At 35.4% G+C, this 14649-nt stretch overlaps 2 protein-coding genes across 8 annotated transcripts; both read left to right on the top strand.

Moving 5' to 3' along the window:
• Window positions 1-1711: 1711 nt before the first annotated feature.
• MKP1 (mitogen-activated protein kinase phosphatase 1) lies at window positions 1712-6405 on the top strand. 3 transcript variants are annotated; one of them, XM_088212952.1, is made up of 4 exons: window positions 1712-1898; window positions 2402-5089; window positions 5719-5893; window positions 6202-6405. In XM_088212952.1, exons 2-3 carry the CDS (start codon window positions 2666-2668, stop codon window positions 5773-5775), a joined length of 2481 nt encoding a protein of 826 aa, XP_088069078.1. In that variant the 5' UTR covers window positions 1712-1898; window positions 2402-2665; the 3' UTR covers window positions 5776-5893; window positions 6202-6405. The 3 variants fall into 3 exon arrangements, with proteins under 3 accessions (XP_088069078.1, XP_088069077.1, XP_088069076.1); XM_088212951.1 differs by having other exon boundaries at window positions 2367-5089; XM_088212950.1 differs by having other exon boundaries at window positions 2277-5089.
• Window positions 6406-6459: 54 nt separating this feature from the next.
• LOC110806646 (Pentatricopeptide repeat (PPR) superfamily protein) lies at window positions 6460-14002 on the top strand. 5 transcript variants are annotated; one of them, XM_088212958.1, is made up of 5 exons: window positions 6468-6597; window positions 7266-7332; window positions 7467-7817; window positions 9302-11202; window positions 13894-14002. In XM_088212958.1, the coding sequence occupies exons 3-4, from the start codon at window positions 7515-7517 to the stop codon at window positions 10553-10555; spliced, it is 1557 nt and encodes a 518-aa protein (XP_088069084.1). In that variant the 5' UTR covers window positions 6468-6597; window positions 7266-7332; window positions 7467-7514; the 3' UTR covers window positions 10556-11202; window positions 13894-14002. The 5 variants fall into 5 exon arrangements, with proteins under 5 accessions (XP_088069085.1, XP_088069084.1, XP_088069082.1 ...); XM_088212959.1 differs by lacking the exon at window positions 7266-7332 and having other exon boundaries at window positions 6460-6597; XM_088212956.1 differs by lacking the exon at window positions 6468-6597 and having other exon boundaries at window positions 7112-7270.
• Window positions 14003-14649: the final 647 nt, after the last annotated feature.

Here is a 14649-nt window from a genome sequence, read left to right as displayed (position 1 = left end):
AATTTTTCTTATTTATATTTAATTATCTTAATCACTTCAATTTAATTAATTAAAAAAGCCTAATTATATATTAAATTGTGAAATTCCAATGTAAGATTCTTTTCTACCGAGTAGGGACGGACATAAAATGGTTGAAAATTTCAAGAGTGGTTAGCCTTTTCTTCCCTCGTTAGCTCCTTTGTTTTTTTCATGACCAAATCTATTCGTCACATAATTATAACGTAGAAAATTTTAATTTATTTTTTGCATTAAATTTCTTGAAATGGGGATTACCTTTTTAAAATTTTGATTAAAAAAAAATTAATTTTAATATATGATGGGTGGTTTTTAAATATTTTTATTTATTATAAAATAATTAAATTAATTATAAATTATTCAATGTTAACACCGTCACGATTTATCTATTAGATTTGAAATTCTGTCTCTTTTAAAACGTAAAGATAAAAAAAAATCCGAAACTTATAAAATATATCTATGTTCAAATAAGTTTGTAAAATTAATCACTATTTCAATGTAATGTAAAAAGAATTGATAAGTTTTTAAATTATTAAATACGATATTTTAAAAATATGTATATATAATAAATAACAATATGGTATGAGAGAAGGGTAGGAACAGAAGTACATGTGATGAATGTGACCATCCTTAATGGTAAGCAATAAATAAATTCACACTTGTAATTTAATGCTACCTTTTTCTATTGATCCAAAAAATAAAGAGACGTAAGAAAGAAAAATATTTTTCTCTTAATGACTCACCAAACCATGTCTAATCCAAATATGTAAAATTTTCTATTTTTAGGGTTTTTTTTGGGGGGGGGATTAAATTCAGTAGAATACTTAATTTGCAATATTTGGATTATAATTTATTATACTCGTGACCGTAAAATCTGACCATTTCATCCATAATTATCCAACTACAAAAAATGAAGTTTATAGTAATTGGTATTAAACTAAATACATATCAAAAAATAATTATTATATATTATAAAATTTATTTATATGTTTAAAAATTATGTATTGTATAATTTATAGTAAACTAAAATTTAAATTCTATGTTTAATTTTAAAATTTTAAATAAGTAATTATTATATATATATATATATTATATTTAAAATATATGTGAATTATATTTAGAAATTTTATCTCCTATATAATATGTATAAGTATCCTTAATAAACAAGTTATTTCCAAAAAATGCTCTATGGCTTTCCAATATTACTTATATATGTATATATATGTATATATGAATACACAAGATATGCATTAAAATTTGTCACTATCGTGAAAGTTATGCCATTACCATGTTATCTATATTTTTTATATATGTATGTATTCATGAGTCATCTAGAAGTTAAGACTGAAAATTAAATTCCCATATCTATTATATTTACTTTACCATTAATTATATTTATAAAAAAATATAAATTTAATAAAAATAATTATTGGAAAGCCCTAACATAAATAATTTAAGTTATCCAATTTTCTAATATATAAATTAAATTAAAATATTTAAATAAATTTATTTCCGAGTAAAATTTAAGAAAAAAAAGGAAATAAAATAAGTTTATTGAATAAAAACTTAATTATCTTTATTTTTTTTTTAATTTTAGTTTTTAAGATTTCACACCAACTCTCTCTCTCTCTCTCTCTCTCTCTCTCTCTCTCTCTCTCTTTCTCTCTCTTTCTCTCTCTCTCAGTCAATAAAGCAAAGAGAGAAATAAAACCGTTCACAGAAAAAGACTGCTACTGCCTCTCTCTTTCTTTCTCTCTTTCTCTTCTTCCTCTGCCTTTAGCCCTCTTCTTCTTCCACCTCTCTCTCTTTCTCTCTCTCTCTCTCTCTCTCTCTCTCTCTGTAGGAAGTGTTCGCCTTCATTGCTATCTTCTGGTTACTACCCTGTGAGTTCTTATTTCTCCCATTCCATTATTTCCTGTGTTGTTTCATTTTGATATTACATCTGGAAATTGGAAACCCTAGGAGATCAGATAATCACTTGCTATTTTTGTCTTTCTTGTGAATTCGTTTAATTTTCTTTTAGTTTCGGCTTAAAGTTCTACTTCCATGCAACAAAGCTAAAGGGTTTTTGTCTTTCTGTTTTTTCGCTTCATGGACTATCTGTACCTGATGACTTGTGGTGTTCGAATTTTTGAGCTTCTTCACACTAGATTTCCTTGCTTAAAATTATGGATTCGCTTTAAACTAGTAGAATATTGGTTTTAGATTACTTATTTTGATTAGATAGTCGGTTTGATTTCTGGTTAATTTCGTGGCTGCAGTTAACAGTTTATGCAAACTTATGTTGATCTGATGTGTGTTTGGTTTCTCACTGCTCTGGTCAATCCCGTCTTGTTAACAATTCAATGCAGGAAAGCCAGAAATTTATATTTTATTCGGTTTACAGGCTTTCCTTGAAACTCTGTACAGAGTTTGTGTTAGTCTGCGTGGTGGAGGAGCAGCTTTTCCATCCAAGAGTCTGGATTTGGTGAAATTGATAGGGTGTTGGTGGAAAGTTGAGATTTAAGTTGATTTCTGGTCCTGGGTCAAGTTTCTTTTCTGATTTATTGAAGTGGGCGTGGTGGTTTTTGAACTGGTCATGGTGGCAAAATAGGGTTTGATTAGTTTTCTGTGTTTGCCTCTTGATTTTTGTTGATAATTCAAAGTGGGCATGGTGGGAAAAGAGGATGCAGCCAGTAATCCTCGGGCTCCTTGCCAGCTTCCTGGCTCCAGGAAAATGTTCTGGCGCTCAGCCTCATGGTCCTCATCTCGTACTTCGCTTCAAAACCCAGAGACTGAAGAGAAAGACTTGTCAGATCCAAGTGGTAATATCGGCAACAATGATGGTCAAAATCGTAGACTTCCTGTTCCTTTAACTCCACGGGCACAACAGAACTGCAAAGCAAGGTCTTGTTTGCCACCTTTACAACCACTATCTATTGCCCGAAGAAGCTTGGATGAATGGCCCAAAGCAGGTTCTGATGATCTTGGTGAGTGGCCACAGCCACCAACCCCGAGTGGGAACAAGAGTGGTGAAAGATCAAAGCTTGATTTGTCATCAATTCAGCGAAACCCAGACAAGAATGGTGGGAAGAAGGACAGGATTGCATTCTTCGATAAGGAATGCTCAAAGGTGGCCGAACATGTATATCTTGGTGGAGATGCTGTTGCTAGGGATAAAGATATTCTAAAGCGGAATGGCATTACCCATGTTTTAAACTGTGTCGGTTTTGTATGTCCTGAGTACTTCAAGTCCGATTTTGTGTACAGAACCCTGTGGTTACAGGACAGTCCATCTGAGGATATTACCAGTATTCTTTATGATGTTTTTGATTATTTTGAAGATGTTAGAGAACAAGGTGGAAGAGTTTTAGTCCATTGTTGCCAGGGCGTGTCTCGATCTACTTCATTGGTAATAGCATATCTGATGTGGAGAGAAGGACGAAGTTTTGATGATGCATTTCAAGATGTGAAGGCAGCAAGAGGTATTGCTGATCCAAATATGGGCTTTGCTTGCCAGTTGTTACAGTGTCAGAAGAGGGTTCATGCATTTCCACTCAGCCCCAGTTCTTTACTAAGGATGTATAGAATTGCACCTCACTCTCCCTATGATCCTTTGCATCTAGTCCCAAAAATGTTGAATGATCCTTCTCCATCTGCTCTAGATTCAAGAGGTGCATTTATTGTTCACGTACCTTCTGCAATATATATTTGGATTGGTAGGAATTGTGAATCTATTATGGAAAGGGATGCAAGAGGAGCTGTCTGTCAGATTGTTCGGTACGAGAAAGTACAGGTGCCAATTTTCATAGTCAAGGAAGGGGAAGAACCTGTTTATTTTTGGGATGCTTTTACTAACCTTTTACCTTTGATGGATAAATCTGGAAATAGGGTGGATTTTGGGGAAGCAACACCTAAGATTCGTCCAGGTGAGAGGAAACTGGACATCTACAATGTTGATTTTGAAATTTTCCAGAAAGCTATTATGGGGGGTTTTGTACCCCCATTTGCATCATCAGATAATGAACATGAAACACACCTGCCTGTTAGAGAAAGCAGTTGGAGTGCACTCAGGCGTAAGTTTGCCTCTGGTGTTTTAAAGGAGTTTGTGTGTGCACCCAAGATAGTGCTCTCCAGGGTTTATTCTGATTCTATGATGATAGTGCATTCATCATCACCTTCATCATCGTCATCTTCTTCCTCTCCATATCTTTCTCCAGATTCCATCTCATCTGATTCAAGCACCAGTTCAAAGTGTTCTTTAGAATCAACACTCGGTTCTCCTTCCGCTCCTTCAACCTTTCGTCCTGCGTCTTCAACCTTGACAAACCTTTCTAACCTGTCTCTCAGTTCATCAAAAACTTCTTCTTCCATAACAAATGGTCCACAATATCATTGTGTTGATTCCTCATCACAGTCATATTCTCAGTTCCCATTAGCAATTAAAAAAGCTTCGCCCTCTCTTGCAGAGCGTCGGGGTAGCTTGTCAAAGTCTCTAAAGCTGCCAGGGATGGCTGATAATACTAGAGTCTCAAAGGCTACGTCAAGTGTTTGTGATAGTCAAAAGGATGGTATTCAGACAAATGATAGCGCTTACACCTTATGTCAGGAAGATAGTATAGAAATTGTATTTGATTCCAAGGAGCCTAAATTGAAGTTATCTACTGGTAGAGTAGCTGATACTGATTCACGTGATAAGGAAGCTGCTTCTGTCAATAACTTCTGTGAACCATGGAAAAATTTTCCTTCAAAAGGTCTCGATTCTGAAGCCTCAAATTATAGGGAGGGTAGTGTTTCAAAAAGGTGTGACCATATGTATCCTTTAGTATGTCGCTGGCCCAATATGGAAAATATTACAAAATTTAGTAGGAGTGATCTGGATTCCAAATCTGCCATTGCAATCTTCTCTCCAAGGCCTGGTGTAAGCCAAAATGAGGATTCCATTCTACACGTTTGGGTGGGAAGGTCTTTTCAAAATGACAGGGTTAAGTTAGATAGCCACAGAGAGTTAGACGATGAAGAGGAGATTGACTGGAAGCAAGTAGGTTATGATATTCTGGGGCACATGGGTCTGCCAAAAGATACCCCTGTTGAGGTATGTTATTAATGTTTGGACTCTTGTACGCTTAAATATTTGTTGGCTATCTGAATATAGATTCATTGTATGTCCTGCATGATTTAATTGGTTTCTCTTTAAGCAGTCAAAGACCTGGAGAAAAAGCAAAGTCTTTATTAAGTAATTGAGTGACAGACTATTTCAGTTGGATCCATGTAATAGTTCTGATTTATATATGGGAGAAGAAATATGGAAGTAATACCAATGTGAGTTTGGTGAAACTATAAATTGCAGATCCTTTCAAAATGTGTGACTGAAAACTTCCTTGCTCATGCAATTACATTTTTGTAACTATAAACTGGATTGAGGACTCCAGGGATTATACGTTGATGTTTGAGCTGGAGGTGTGAAGTTGATTCCGTCTACAAGGATGCTTGTCCATGGAATGCGTGCAAATTGGATAAAATAATTTTTTACAAATGTATAAAGTGACAAATGCATAATGGTCAAGATTGAATGTCAAACATTAATGATGGCTTGCCATGCAATTTTAGATTTGGGAATAGGCGATTGCACATTCAATTTCTTTTGGTTTAATCTTGTTCCATTGTTCTGGTTTAAGGTGCAGGAGCACATTCTGATTGATTTTGAATTCTGAATTTGAGCAGGTTGTTAAGGAAGATGAGGAATCAATGGATTTTCTTGCATTGTTAAATACATTGTAGTTTTGCTGCCTCTAAGTGGAGATTTTGCAATTTATAGTTTGATTACCTTCCATTTAATAAGCGGGTCAACTGTAAATTTACTCAGACATTAAAAAGTCTCCCTGGAAGTATTTTTAAGGTACTAAACTCTCTTTTCTGGTAATTTCTCTAACTCAATAGTGGTTCTTCTTTACTCTGTTATGTCTTCGTTTTTGTTGTGATCCAAATGTGTCGTTATTTATGTTTAACACTACTAGAATATGTTAGTTATAAAGTTTAAAGATGCTGTTGAAGGGTGTCTGGTTAGTGGGCATCTTATTGAATTGCTTGCAACATGTTCATAGGTCTCCATTTGCTAGTGGTAGAGATCAGTAATTCGAGACCTTGTTTTGTCTATTAAATTTTGTCTATCGTCTAAGTTCTTCATCTTATATTTTATGTTGGCAGGAGGCAGCTTGTCGAAGTTGGTTCCTTGAAAGCTGTTTACCAGGTTGTACAGAATCGTAACACCTTCATAACCAAGAAAAGAGTAATTCCTTGAAACAGAAGGAATGTTGAATGTTGATGTTCTTCTTGTATATTGAGAATTTACCGAAAGGATTGTGTAGACTTTTTGTCAGGAAAGAAAAATAGATACCCTGAAATTTCCTTTGTTTCCTTCTCAAAATGCTTTTCTTTTCCTTTCCCCTGAAGTTCTTAAAGGCAATTTTATCTAAGCCCTTACCGTGTCGGTTGTTGAATGAACCGCTGGATTTCTGGTGAAGGCATTGACACAGAAAAAATATAGGCTAAAGTAATGGATAAAAGTTTTGCAAGCTTAAAAAGGAGATTTATGAACCAAGAGTAAGTAGTTCATAAGGCTTTAAAAACTTTTTATTTGTTTATTATTTATCTTGTCCTTATGCATATATTATTAATTTTAATATGATGTAATAAAGAGGATAATTGAGTATATTAGCTAAATTAAAAAATATTTCTTTTTAATATTTACAATGTTTATCTTTCACATTTTTTTAGGATTTTTATCAAATAGTAGAATATTAAAATATTGAATTAAATTAAAAATTTTATTAATTAGTGTGTTTATTAAATTGAATTTAATTTGAACGAATTATATATTATATGAGGATTATATTTTTAATTTTAATTTTAACGAATCATATAATATATTTAAACAAATTGTTCATTATATGAAGATTATATTTTTTTATTTGAAGTAGATATAATAAAATAAAAATTTAATCTAATAATTTTTTTACTGAAAACGAAGTGGTAGTCAAAATTTCATTTTTGTGTATTTAATAAATTCTCATTATTTTATCGAATTTATATTCTATATAATTAAAAGAAAATATCTTTTACAAGAGGAAATTTATTTCTTTAAAAACTAGTACTTCAATATAAAACAATAAATTTAAAATACAAAACACTCTCTCTGTCTACTCTCATATATTATATCCATATCCCCCATGTCCTCTCTATCTTCTCTGATGCCTCGGTACTAATGACAGGCTAGGTACCTAACATAATCTCTTCACCATTTCCCTCATTTGGTCAGCTTGAACATTTTAAAATCCAGTAATGAATCATTCCCAGTACTCGTTCATTTACTTTTTGATTTGTTCGTTTAATGTTTGACTGCATGCACTCTACCTGTTTGTTCTTTTGCTGAGACCAACGTTTTGATTGAGCATCAAACTTATTTATTACAGCCAGAAACCAACATTTATCAAGCCCACGCAGTGATATCTCAAGCGAAGATGCTGCTCCGGTCAGTTAAGACAACCGTTATGTCCGCTGCGCGCTTTTTCACAACGGCAACGGCGGCGGATGCAGTGGGAGAATCGGTGTTAAAAGGTGGGGGAGTTAATGATGGCTTAAGAAGCGGAACAAAAGGGCGGGACACACTGGGGCGGAGGTTGTTGAGCCTTGTATTCCCGAAACGCAGTGCCGTCATTGCTATACGGAAATGGAAAGAGGAGGGGCACACGGTGCGCAAGTACGAGCTCAATCGGATCGTAAGGGAGCTTCGTAAGCTCAAGCGCTACAAGCACGCACTTGAGGTCTCAGTTATCTTCTAGCAGTTTACTTGTTCCATCTACTATACTTTTTACTGTTTTAAAAATTTAATTATGAAAGGAATGAAACTGACTGGTCTCTTTCTTTCCAAATTTTTATTCATGATTTATCATGTGGGTTTTCGAGTTTGAAGTTGTTTATTCTGAATTGAATTGGTTCTGCTTAAGGAATACATTTTGCTCTCTACTCTCTATGGTAGTTCCAGTGTTCCTCACATACCAAGCCCTGGCCTAAGCTCAAGCAGTTGTTAGTGTGTGACTTGAACCGGTATATGATGTTCAAAAACATATTTTTTTTCGATGTAAGAGTGGAGCATTACAACGATGACAAAGATTTTCAAGCATTTTGTTAAAATGTTTGTTTTCTGCACCAAAAAGTTCGAATTTGCTGCATAATTTTTTTATTGTAGAGAGTCAACTTTGATTTGCTTAGAGATATTTTAATGAGATTACAAGGTTTTGTGAGGAGTCAATCATGCTCATGCAATTAGATAGTAAATATCAACTACTTGTCTTTACTTTGTGGTTTTGTCTTTCATAATTTATAGAAATTGGCAACAAGGATGAGGAATTTGCCAAAAGCAAGTACTTTATTTCAAATGCCGAACTGCAAAGTGGAAGAAATTTCTACCTCAGTCTCCTACTAGAAAATAGGTACGGATCTGTAAGGATCAGCGTTGCATTCATAACTAGCAGGGCTCATATGTAGTGAACATGAAATGTCCCCTAGTATGGTAGTTTGTGAGGGTTTTTGCTTGAGCTTCAGAATTTAGTTTGTGCCTCATTCTTGTTCTGAATGAGTACAAGACCTACTGCACGGTTGATGTTGATAAAATGCATTGTGTATTTTTTTTATTAAGAGTTCCTAGGAAATGACTGTTGGAGGACATATTTTTAACTAGTAGCTTCCTCTACGGTGTGTTAAAAGTTTAATCGTTGTGTTTTTTGATAATCTCAATCACTGTGTTTAATATGCAGTTTTGCAAAAAACCATGATAGTAGATCTCAAACCGTGAGCATTATCTGTTACATTATAGCATTCCGAAAATAGTGCACAAAACTGAAAGGTATAGCTAGTACTTATACCACCAACCGATGCAACCATGAATTAGAAGTGTGAAATGTGTAATACCTCTCTGCTTGGTCTTGGGAAATACTTGGGCAGCATAAGTTCTTCCCTTTCTTCTGTCAGAATATATTTTAAGATTCAAGTGTCATCACTGTCTGTTTCTGTCATCACTTGATTTCTGTTCGGTCACATTAGTCTTGGTTTGATCATGTAAATAGTCCTGATTGCAAAATTTCTTTGTTGCATGTTGAGGTTACTTTTCTCCTTATAGGTTAGAGATTACTAGATGATTTTTTATTCCAGCAACTGTCAATATATTTTTTGTGGGTTTGAGCTGATGAGAAATTTTATTGCATATTCTGCCTTATGTTTTGTAAAATCAATTTCATTATGCATGCAGATATGTGAATGGATGACACTTCAGCAAGATATGAAGCTTCTGCCTGGCGATTTTGCTGTCCACTTGGACTTGATTGCAAAAGTCCGTGGTTTGAACAGTGCGGAAAAATTTTTTGAAGATCTTCCTGATCGTATGAGAGGTGCACCCACTTGTACAGCTCTTCTTCATACGTATGTCCAGAACAAATTGTCTGTTAAAGCTGAGGCTCTAGTGCAAAAAATGTCAGAGTGTGGTTTCCTGAAATGTCCCCTGCCATACAACCATATGCTATCATTGTTCATTTCAAACGGGCAGCTAGAGAAGGTTCAAGGAGTAATTCAGGAATTAAAGAGAAACACTTCACCAGATACTGTTACCTATAACTTATGGTTAACAGTCTGTACCATGCAAAATGATGTGGACACTGCAGAAAAAGTTTTTCTTGAGCTAAAGAAGGCCAAACTAGATCCAGACTGGGTAACATACAGTGCCTTAACCAACTTGTACATAAAAAAGCAACAACTTGAAAAGGCAGCCTTTACACTGAAGGAGATGGAGAAGAGGGCTTCTCGAAAAAATAGAGTTGCTTATTCATCTCTTATTAGTTTGCATACAAACATTAGAGATAAGGAAGGGGTTCGTCGAATCTGGAAGAAGATGAAATCATGCTTCCGCAAAATGAATGATGTTGAGTATACATGCATGATATCTTCGCTTGTGAAACTTGGGGAATTTGAAGAAGCTGAAAGTCTGTACAATGAATGGGAGTCTGTTTCTGGAACTGGGGATGCTAGGATTCCAAACATAATTCTTGCAGCTTACATAAACAGAGACCAGATGGAAATGGCTGAAAATTTTTACCATCGGATAGTGCAAAAAGGCATAATCCCTTGTTACACAACTTGGGAAATTCTTACATGGGGTTATTTGAAAAATGAGCAAGCGGAAAAAGTAATGGATTGCTTTAAGAAAGCTGTTGGTTCTGTGAAGAAATGGGATCCAAATGTAAAGTTGATTAGAGAAGTATTTAATAAACTTGAGGATCAAGGCAATTACAAAGAAGCAGAGAAGCTTTTGGTTATTCTTCGGAAGGCTGGCCATGTAAGCATTGAGGTATACAATTCACTCCTAAGGACTTATGCCAAAGCTGGCAAAATGCCACTCGTAGTTACTGAGCGGATGAAGAAGGACAATGTTCATTTGGATGAAGAAACACATAAGCTCATAAAACTAACAAGCAAAATGTGTGTAAGTGAAGTCTGTTGTACGCCTTAGTAGAGGGTAAATTTGTTGGAGAATGATTTAACTTCTTTGCCATTGAAGTTGAATTCTATTGCTTCTGTTTTCAAGGGTTACTTTCAAGAGGTAGAATATGAAGGAGCTAGCCCTCCAGTTATTTTCAAGAATATATAGAACATTTAGGGGCAAATTTTATTGCTGAGGCTCGCGGTTCAACCTGGTAGATGTTCTTCAAGATTGGTTCTGTTAAATGGGGAATCAACAATCTTTTGAGCTTTTAGTGATACCTAATTCTTATGTCCTTGGATTCCTGCTCCAACAAAATTGCAGAAGAGGATGAAATGCACCTTTGCTACGAGCTGCCGTTGGACATTTCAACCCGTAATTCACGAACTGCAGTCAGATATGGCTATTTGCATTTGCTTAAGCCTTAAATTCCAAATTATATAAATGTGGGAGAAAGTAAATTGCTGCTAATTATTCATGTGGGTCTCTGTGTGCTAAAAACACAGTGAGAAAGCTTCTTCTCAAATGAGTTATGATTGTGGTGCAGCTTGCAAGTATTTGAGAAGAAGGTGCCCTCAAGATTGCATTCTCTCTCCTTATTTTGCTTCCAGTAATCCTAAAGATTTGCTTTTGTCCACAAAATCTACGGCGCCAGCAATCTTGTGAAGATGCTTCAAGTAAATGCATTCTGGTTATTACATCTTAATTTTTGCATGACTATGTTATAACAAGTGATATGGTGCATATGTAAAGATTTTTAAATAGTTATAAAAAAATTATGTAATTTTACTTATTTTCATTTGTAATCTATGATATTACTTGCATAATATTACTGGGTAGGAATAAATTATAGATAGAAGAAGACCTAAATATCTTTTGTATTTTAACATCTTCCCTCAAGTCAACTCTTTTTCATTTAATCCAAAAGCTCATCACATGACCCAAACCCCACAAACAAAAAATCACAACCCGTTCCGTTTCCAAACACAAAATTCCTTTGAAGGGGTGACAGGTGCACCTTCTCTCGGAAACGGTATCGTTTCATTTGGGTCTTTCTTCTGCTTCAAAGAATGACCAAAACTTAAACAACAAAGCTGCAGAACGGCACGGAGGGAGAGCGAGAGAGGGCTGAGCAGGCGTGAGTGAAGGGGCTTGCGAAGACGACAAGGAGAGACAGGGTACATGAGCAACAAAGAAACGAGCCACGCGCGAAAACCGCTGGGCTGAGAGCAGAAGCCGTTACATGAGAAAAGAAGAGAGTCGTGAACGCATGGCTGTAGAAGGGGCCTTCGGTTTCGGGGAGATGAGAGAGTAGGGACGCGATTTGAGAGGGTGGAGGAGGCAAGAAAACAAAGGCGATTAAAGGGAGAGAGGGAAGACGAGCTTGAGAGGGAAAATGGGAGCTTAGGGAGAGTGAGCCGAGGAAAGTATGACAGAGGGCTTTTAAGGTTTTCGAGAGCGAGTCGATTTGGAGGGGATTAAAAGACTTTAAAATGAGAGAGTAGCAGAACTAAAGAAGGGGTGGCATTTCGGCTTTGTAAGGAAGAAGCAGACCGGAGGAGAGAGAGAGAGAGAGAGAAGGAAAAAAGTAGAGGAGGATAAAACGGCGGTTTTTTTTTTTTTACGAAGAAGAGTAGAGCAGAAGGAGATTAGGAAGGCATATCAAATAGAGAGGAGGTTGAGTGGATTTCAGAGGGGAGAAAGAAGAAATTAGAGGCTGGAATTGAAAATAGAGATACAAGGCTGAGCTCTCGGGTTTTGGACGGTAATTGGATTTAGTTTCTGTTTGTGCATTTGAATATGAACGCGAATGTGATGTTTCACACTAGCGATTGAATGGAATTGCTACCTAGTTACATCCTTTTACTTTCTTAACTTTATGTTTCTTGTTTTTTGCTTTCAGGTTATAAGATTGCATTCATCTTTCATTCTTATGTTTATGTCTGGCTCATTCCTTTGTCTTTTAGTTTAAGTAGTTTGATTTGCTTTTGCCTTTTCCTATGTTTCTTTAGTTTTTAATTTCGTAATGCCATGGTGATTCCTCATTCTTGATGACATTTTTCACTTAATTTGTCTACATGGGCTTCATTAAAATGATATTGTTTTCTTGATTGGAGTTGTACGTGACTGCATTAATTCGTTTGGAGATTTTTTACCTATTAAGTCTAGTATCATGCTCAGCAAATTTTTCTTTTAGATATGCTATTTTATGCATCATTGCTTATTTTTCTTTAACAACGTTCATTTTTCAGTTTTATAGTAAATTGATAAACTTAGGCATGGTCCTTTTTCGGCTTTTTAATTGTCTTTTCTTTAAAAAAAATCTTATGTGCGTTATTTGAAGCTGGCTGACGTAGATGCATTGAGTGCCTTGATGTTCACTATTGTTTGACTAAGTTTGGAGGTTGAAAAGATGTGCCTAACAATTATTAGTTTGCTTCAAAATTATATGTTGTCTCTCTGTCTTTAGTTACTACCGTGGCATTAACCTTATTCATGTAGTTATGGTTTTTGTGTTTTTGTTGTGGTTCAACCTAACTCGTATACAAGAGCTTTAGTTAGTTCTATGATCCTTTACACTCAGAAAAAATATTAGAAAACTTTAATCAAAATCAATGAAACTATACTACTAGGTGGGGTGCCTTAGACATTTCCACATGGGATCAGTAAGTATTTTGGTTTCTAGGCCCACCCTAAATGGATTAGTGATAACTAAAATTTGAAATTATTTCAACATTTCTTTTTTGTGGTGCCTTTTGCCACGCCTTGTCACCCGTGTTGTGACACTAGGTATTCTGTGAAGGAAGTGAGAAAAATAGAGAGATCAGGAGGGGAAAGAATTTCAGGTTCTGGGGTGTAAGGGAAATAGAGAGAGTGAGAGAGAACCGGGGAAAATTCGGCTGTAGTATTTGGGTGGAAGAGAGAATAGAGTGAAGAGAAAGTGGTAGTAATGAAGTTTTGAACATTGTGGAGAGAACATAGACATATCGGGTTTTTGATGATTTGCTAGGACAGCATACCTTGTTTCTCCCTTTCTTTTCTTTTTCTCTTCACCTTCATGACTTTGCAGTTTGTAATATACATCAATTTAGATGATGGATGAAATGAAGATCATGGATTTTCTTTCAGTAGATCAAACAATATAGGGATGATATTGAATGGCCAAACATATTTTAAATGGATTTGGTTGCTTTCCAAATATGAGCATGAAAAGTGTCTGTAGGAAACCTTATTGAAACAATTCCATGAAGTAGAGTTTGTGTTGATTTACTGGGTTGCATGGGAAGCATGTATGTCTTAATGTTTGGGATTAGTGTTAGAAGTAAGGCATTGTTAGCAGTTCTTAAAATTGGATCTTAAATTTCCAGTTTCCAGGTGCAAGCAAACAAAGTAGATAGAGATATGGGTGTGAGGAATCTGAGAGCATGGAGCAGTTTGGTAAAGGAAGGCTTTGAAAAGAGTTTATGGGTAGGAAAATTATTTTGTTGGCTCCATGTGACCAACACTTATGTATGTACTGCTGCTCTCACTTATGGTCCCAGCATGGTGCCCACCCTAAACGTGTGGGGCGATCTAGTCTTGGCGGAGCGGATATCGACTGCACTTGGAAAAGTGGGCCCTGGAGATATTGTGCTCGTAAGATCTCCCGAGCTTCCTACCAGGATAATTACAAAGCGCGTGATTAGTATGGAGGGTGATCGTATCACCTACAATCAAAACAGTGATGGAGGTTAGACTACTGTTGTGGTTCCTAAAGGCCATGTTTGGATACAGGGGGACTACATTTACAATTCTCACGATTCCAGAAATTTTGGACCTGTTCCTTATTCCCTCTTCAAGCCAAAGTGTTTTGGAGGATCTGGCCACCTGAACACTTTGGATCCTTGTAAATATGATAATCACAATTTCTCCATTGTTTCTTTCTGACTTCTTTTTTTTTTTTTTCAATCTCTTTCCCCCCATTTTTCATTCAGTGACTCTGTTGTAGAGTTTCTACTTTTCTCAAATATGCTAAAATAATAATTTAATCTATGTACTATTAATTTTTATTAAAATTAGTTTCTGTATTAATTTTTTATCAAATTAATTTCTGTATTTTAGAAAATTTTTGAATTTAATTCTTC

The sequence above is a fragment of the Carica papaya genome, chromosome 2 (assembly GCF_054855325.1).
Source record: "Carica papaya isolate Zhongbai chromosome 2, ASM5485532v1, whole genome shotgun sequence".
Classification (NCBI taxonomy): Eukaryota; Viridiplantae; Streptophyta; class Magnoliopsida; order Brassicales; family Caricaceae; genus Carica; species Carica papaya.
This window is presented reverse-complemented; position numbering and strand designations above follow the sequence as displayed.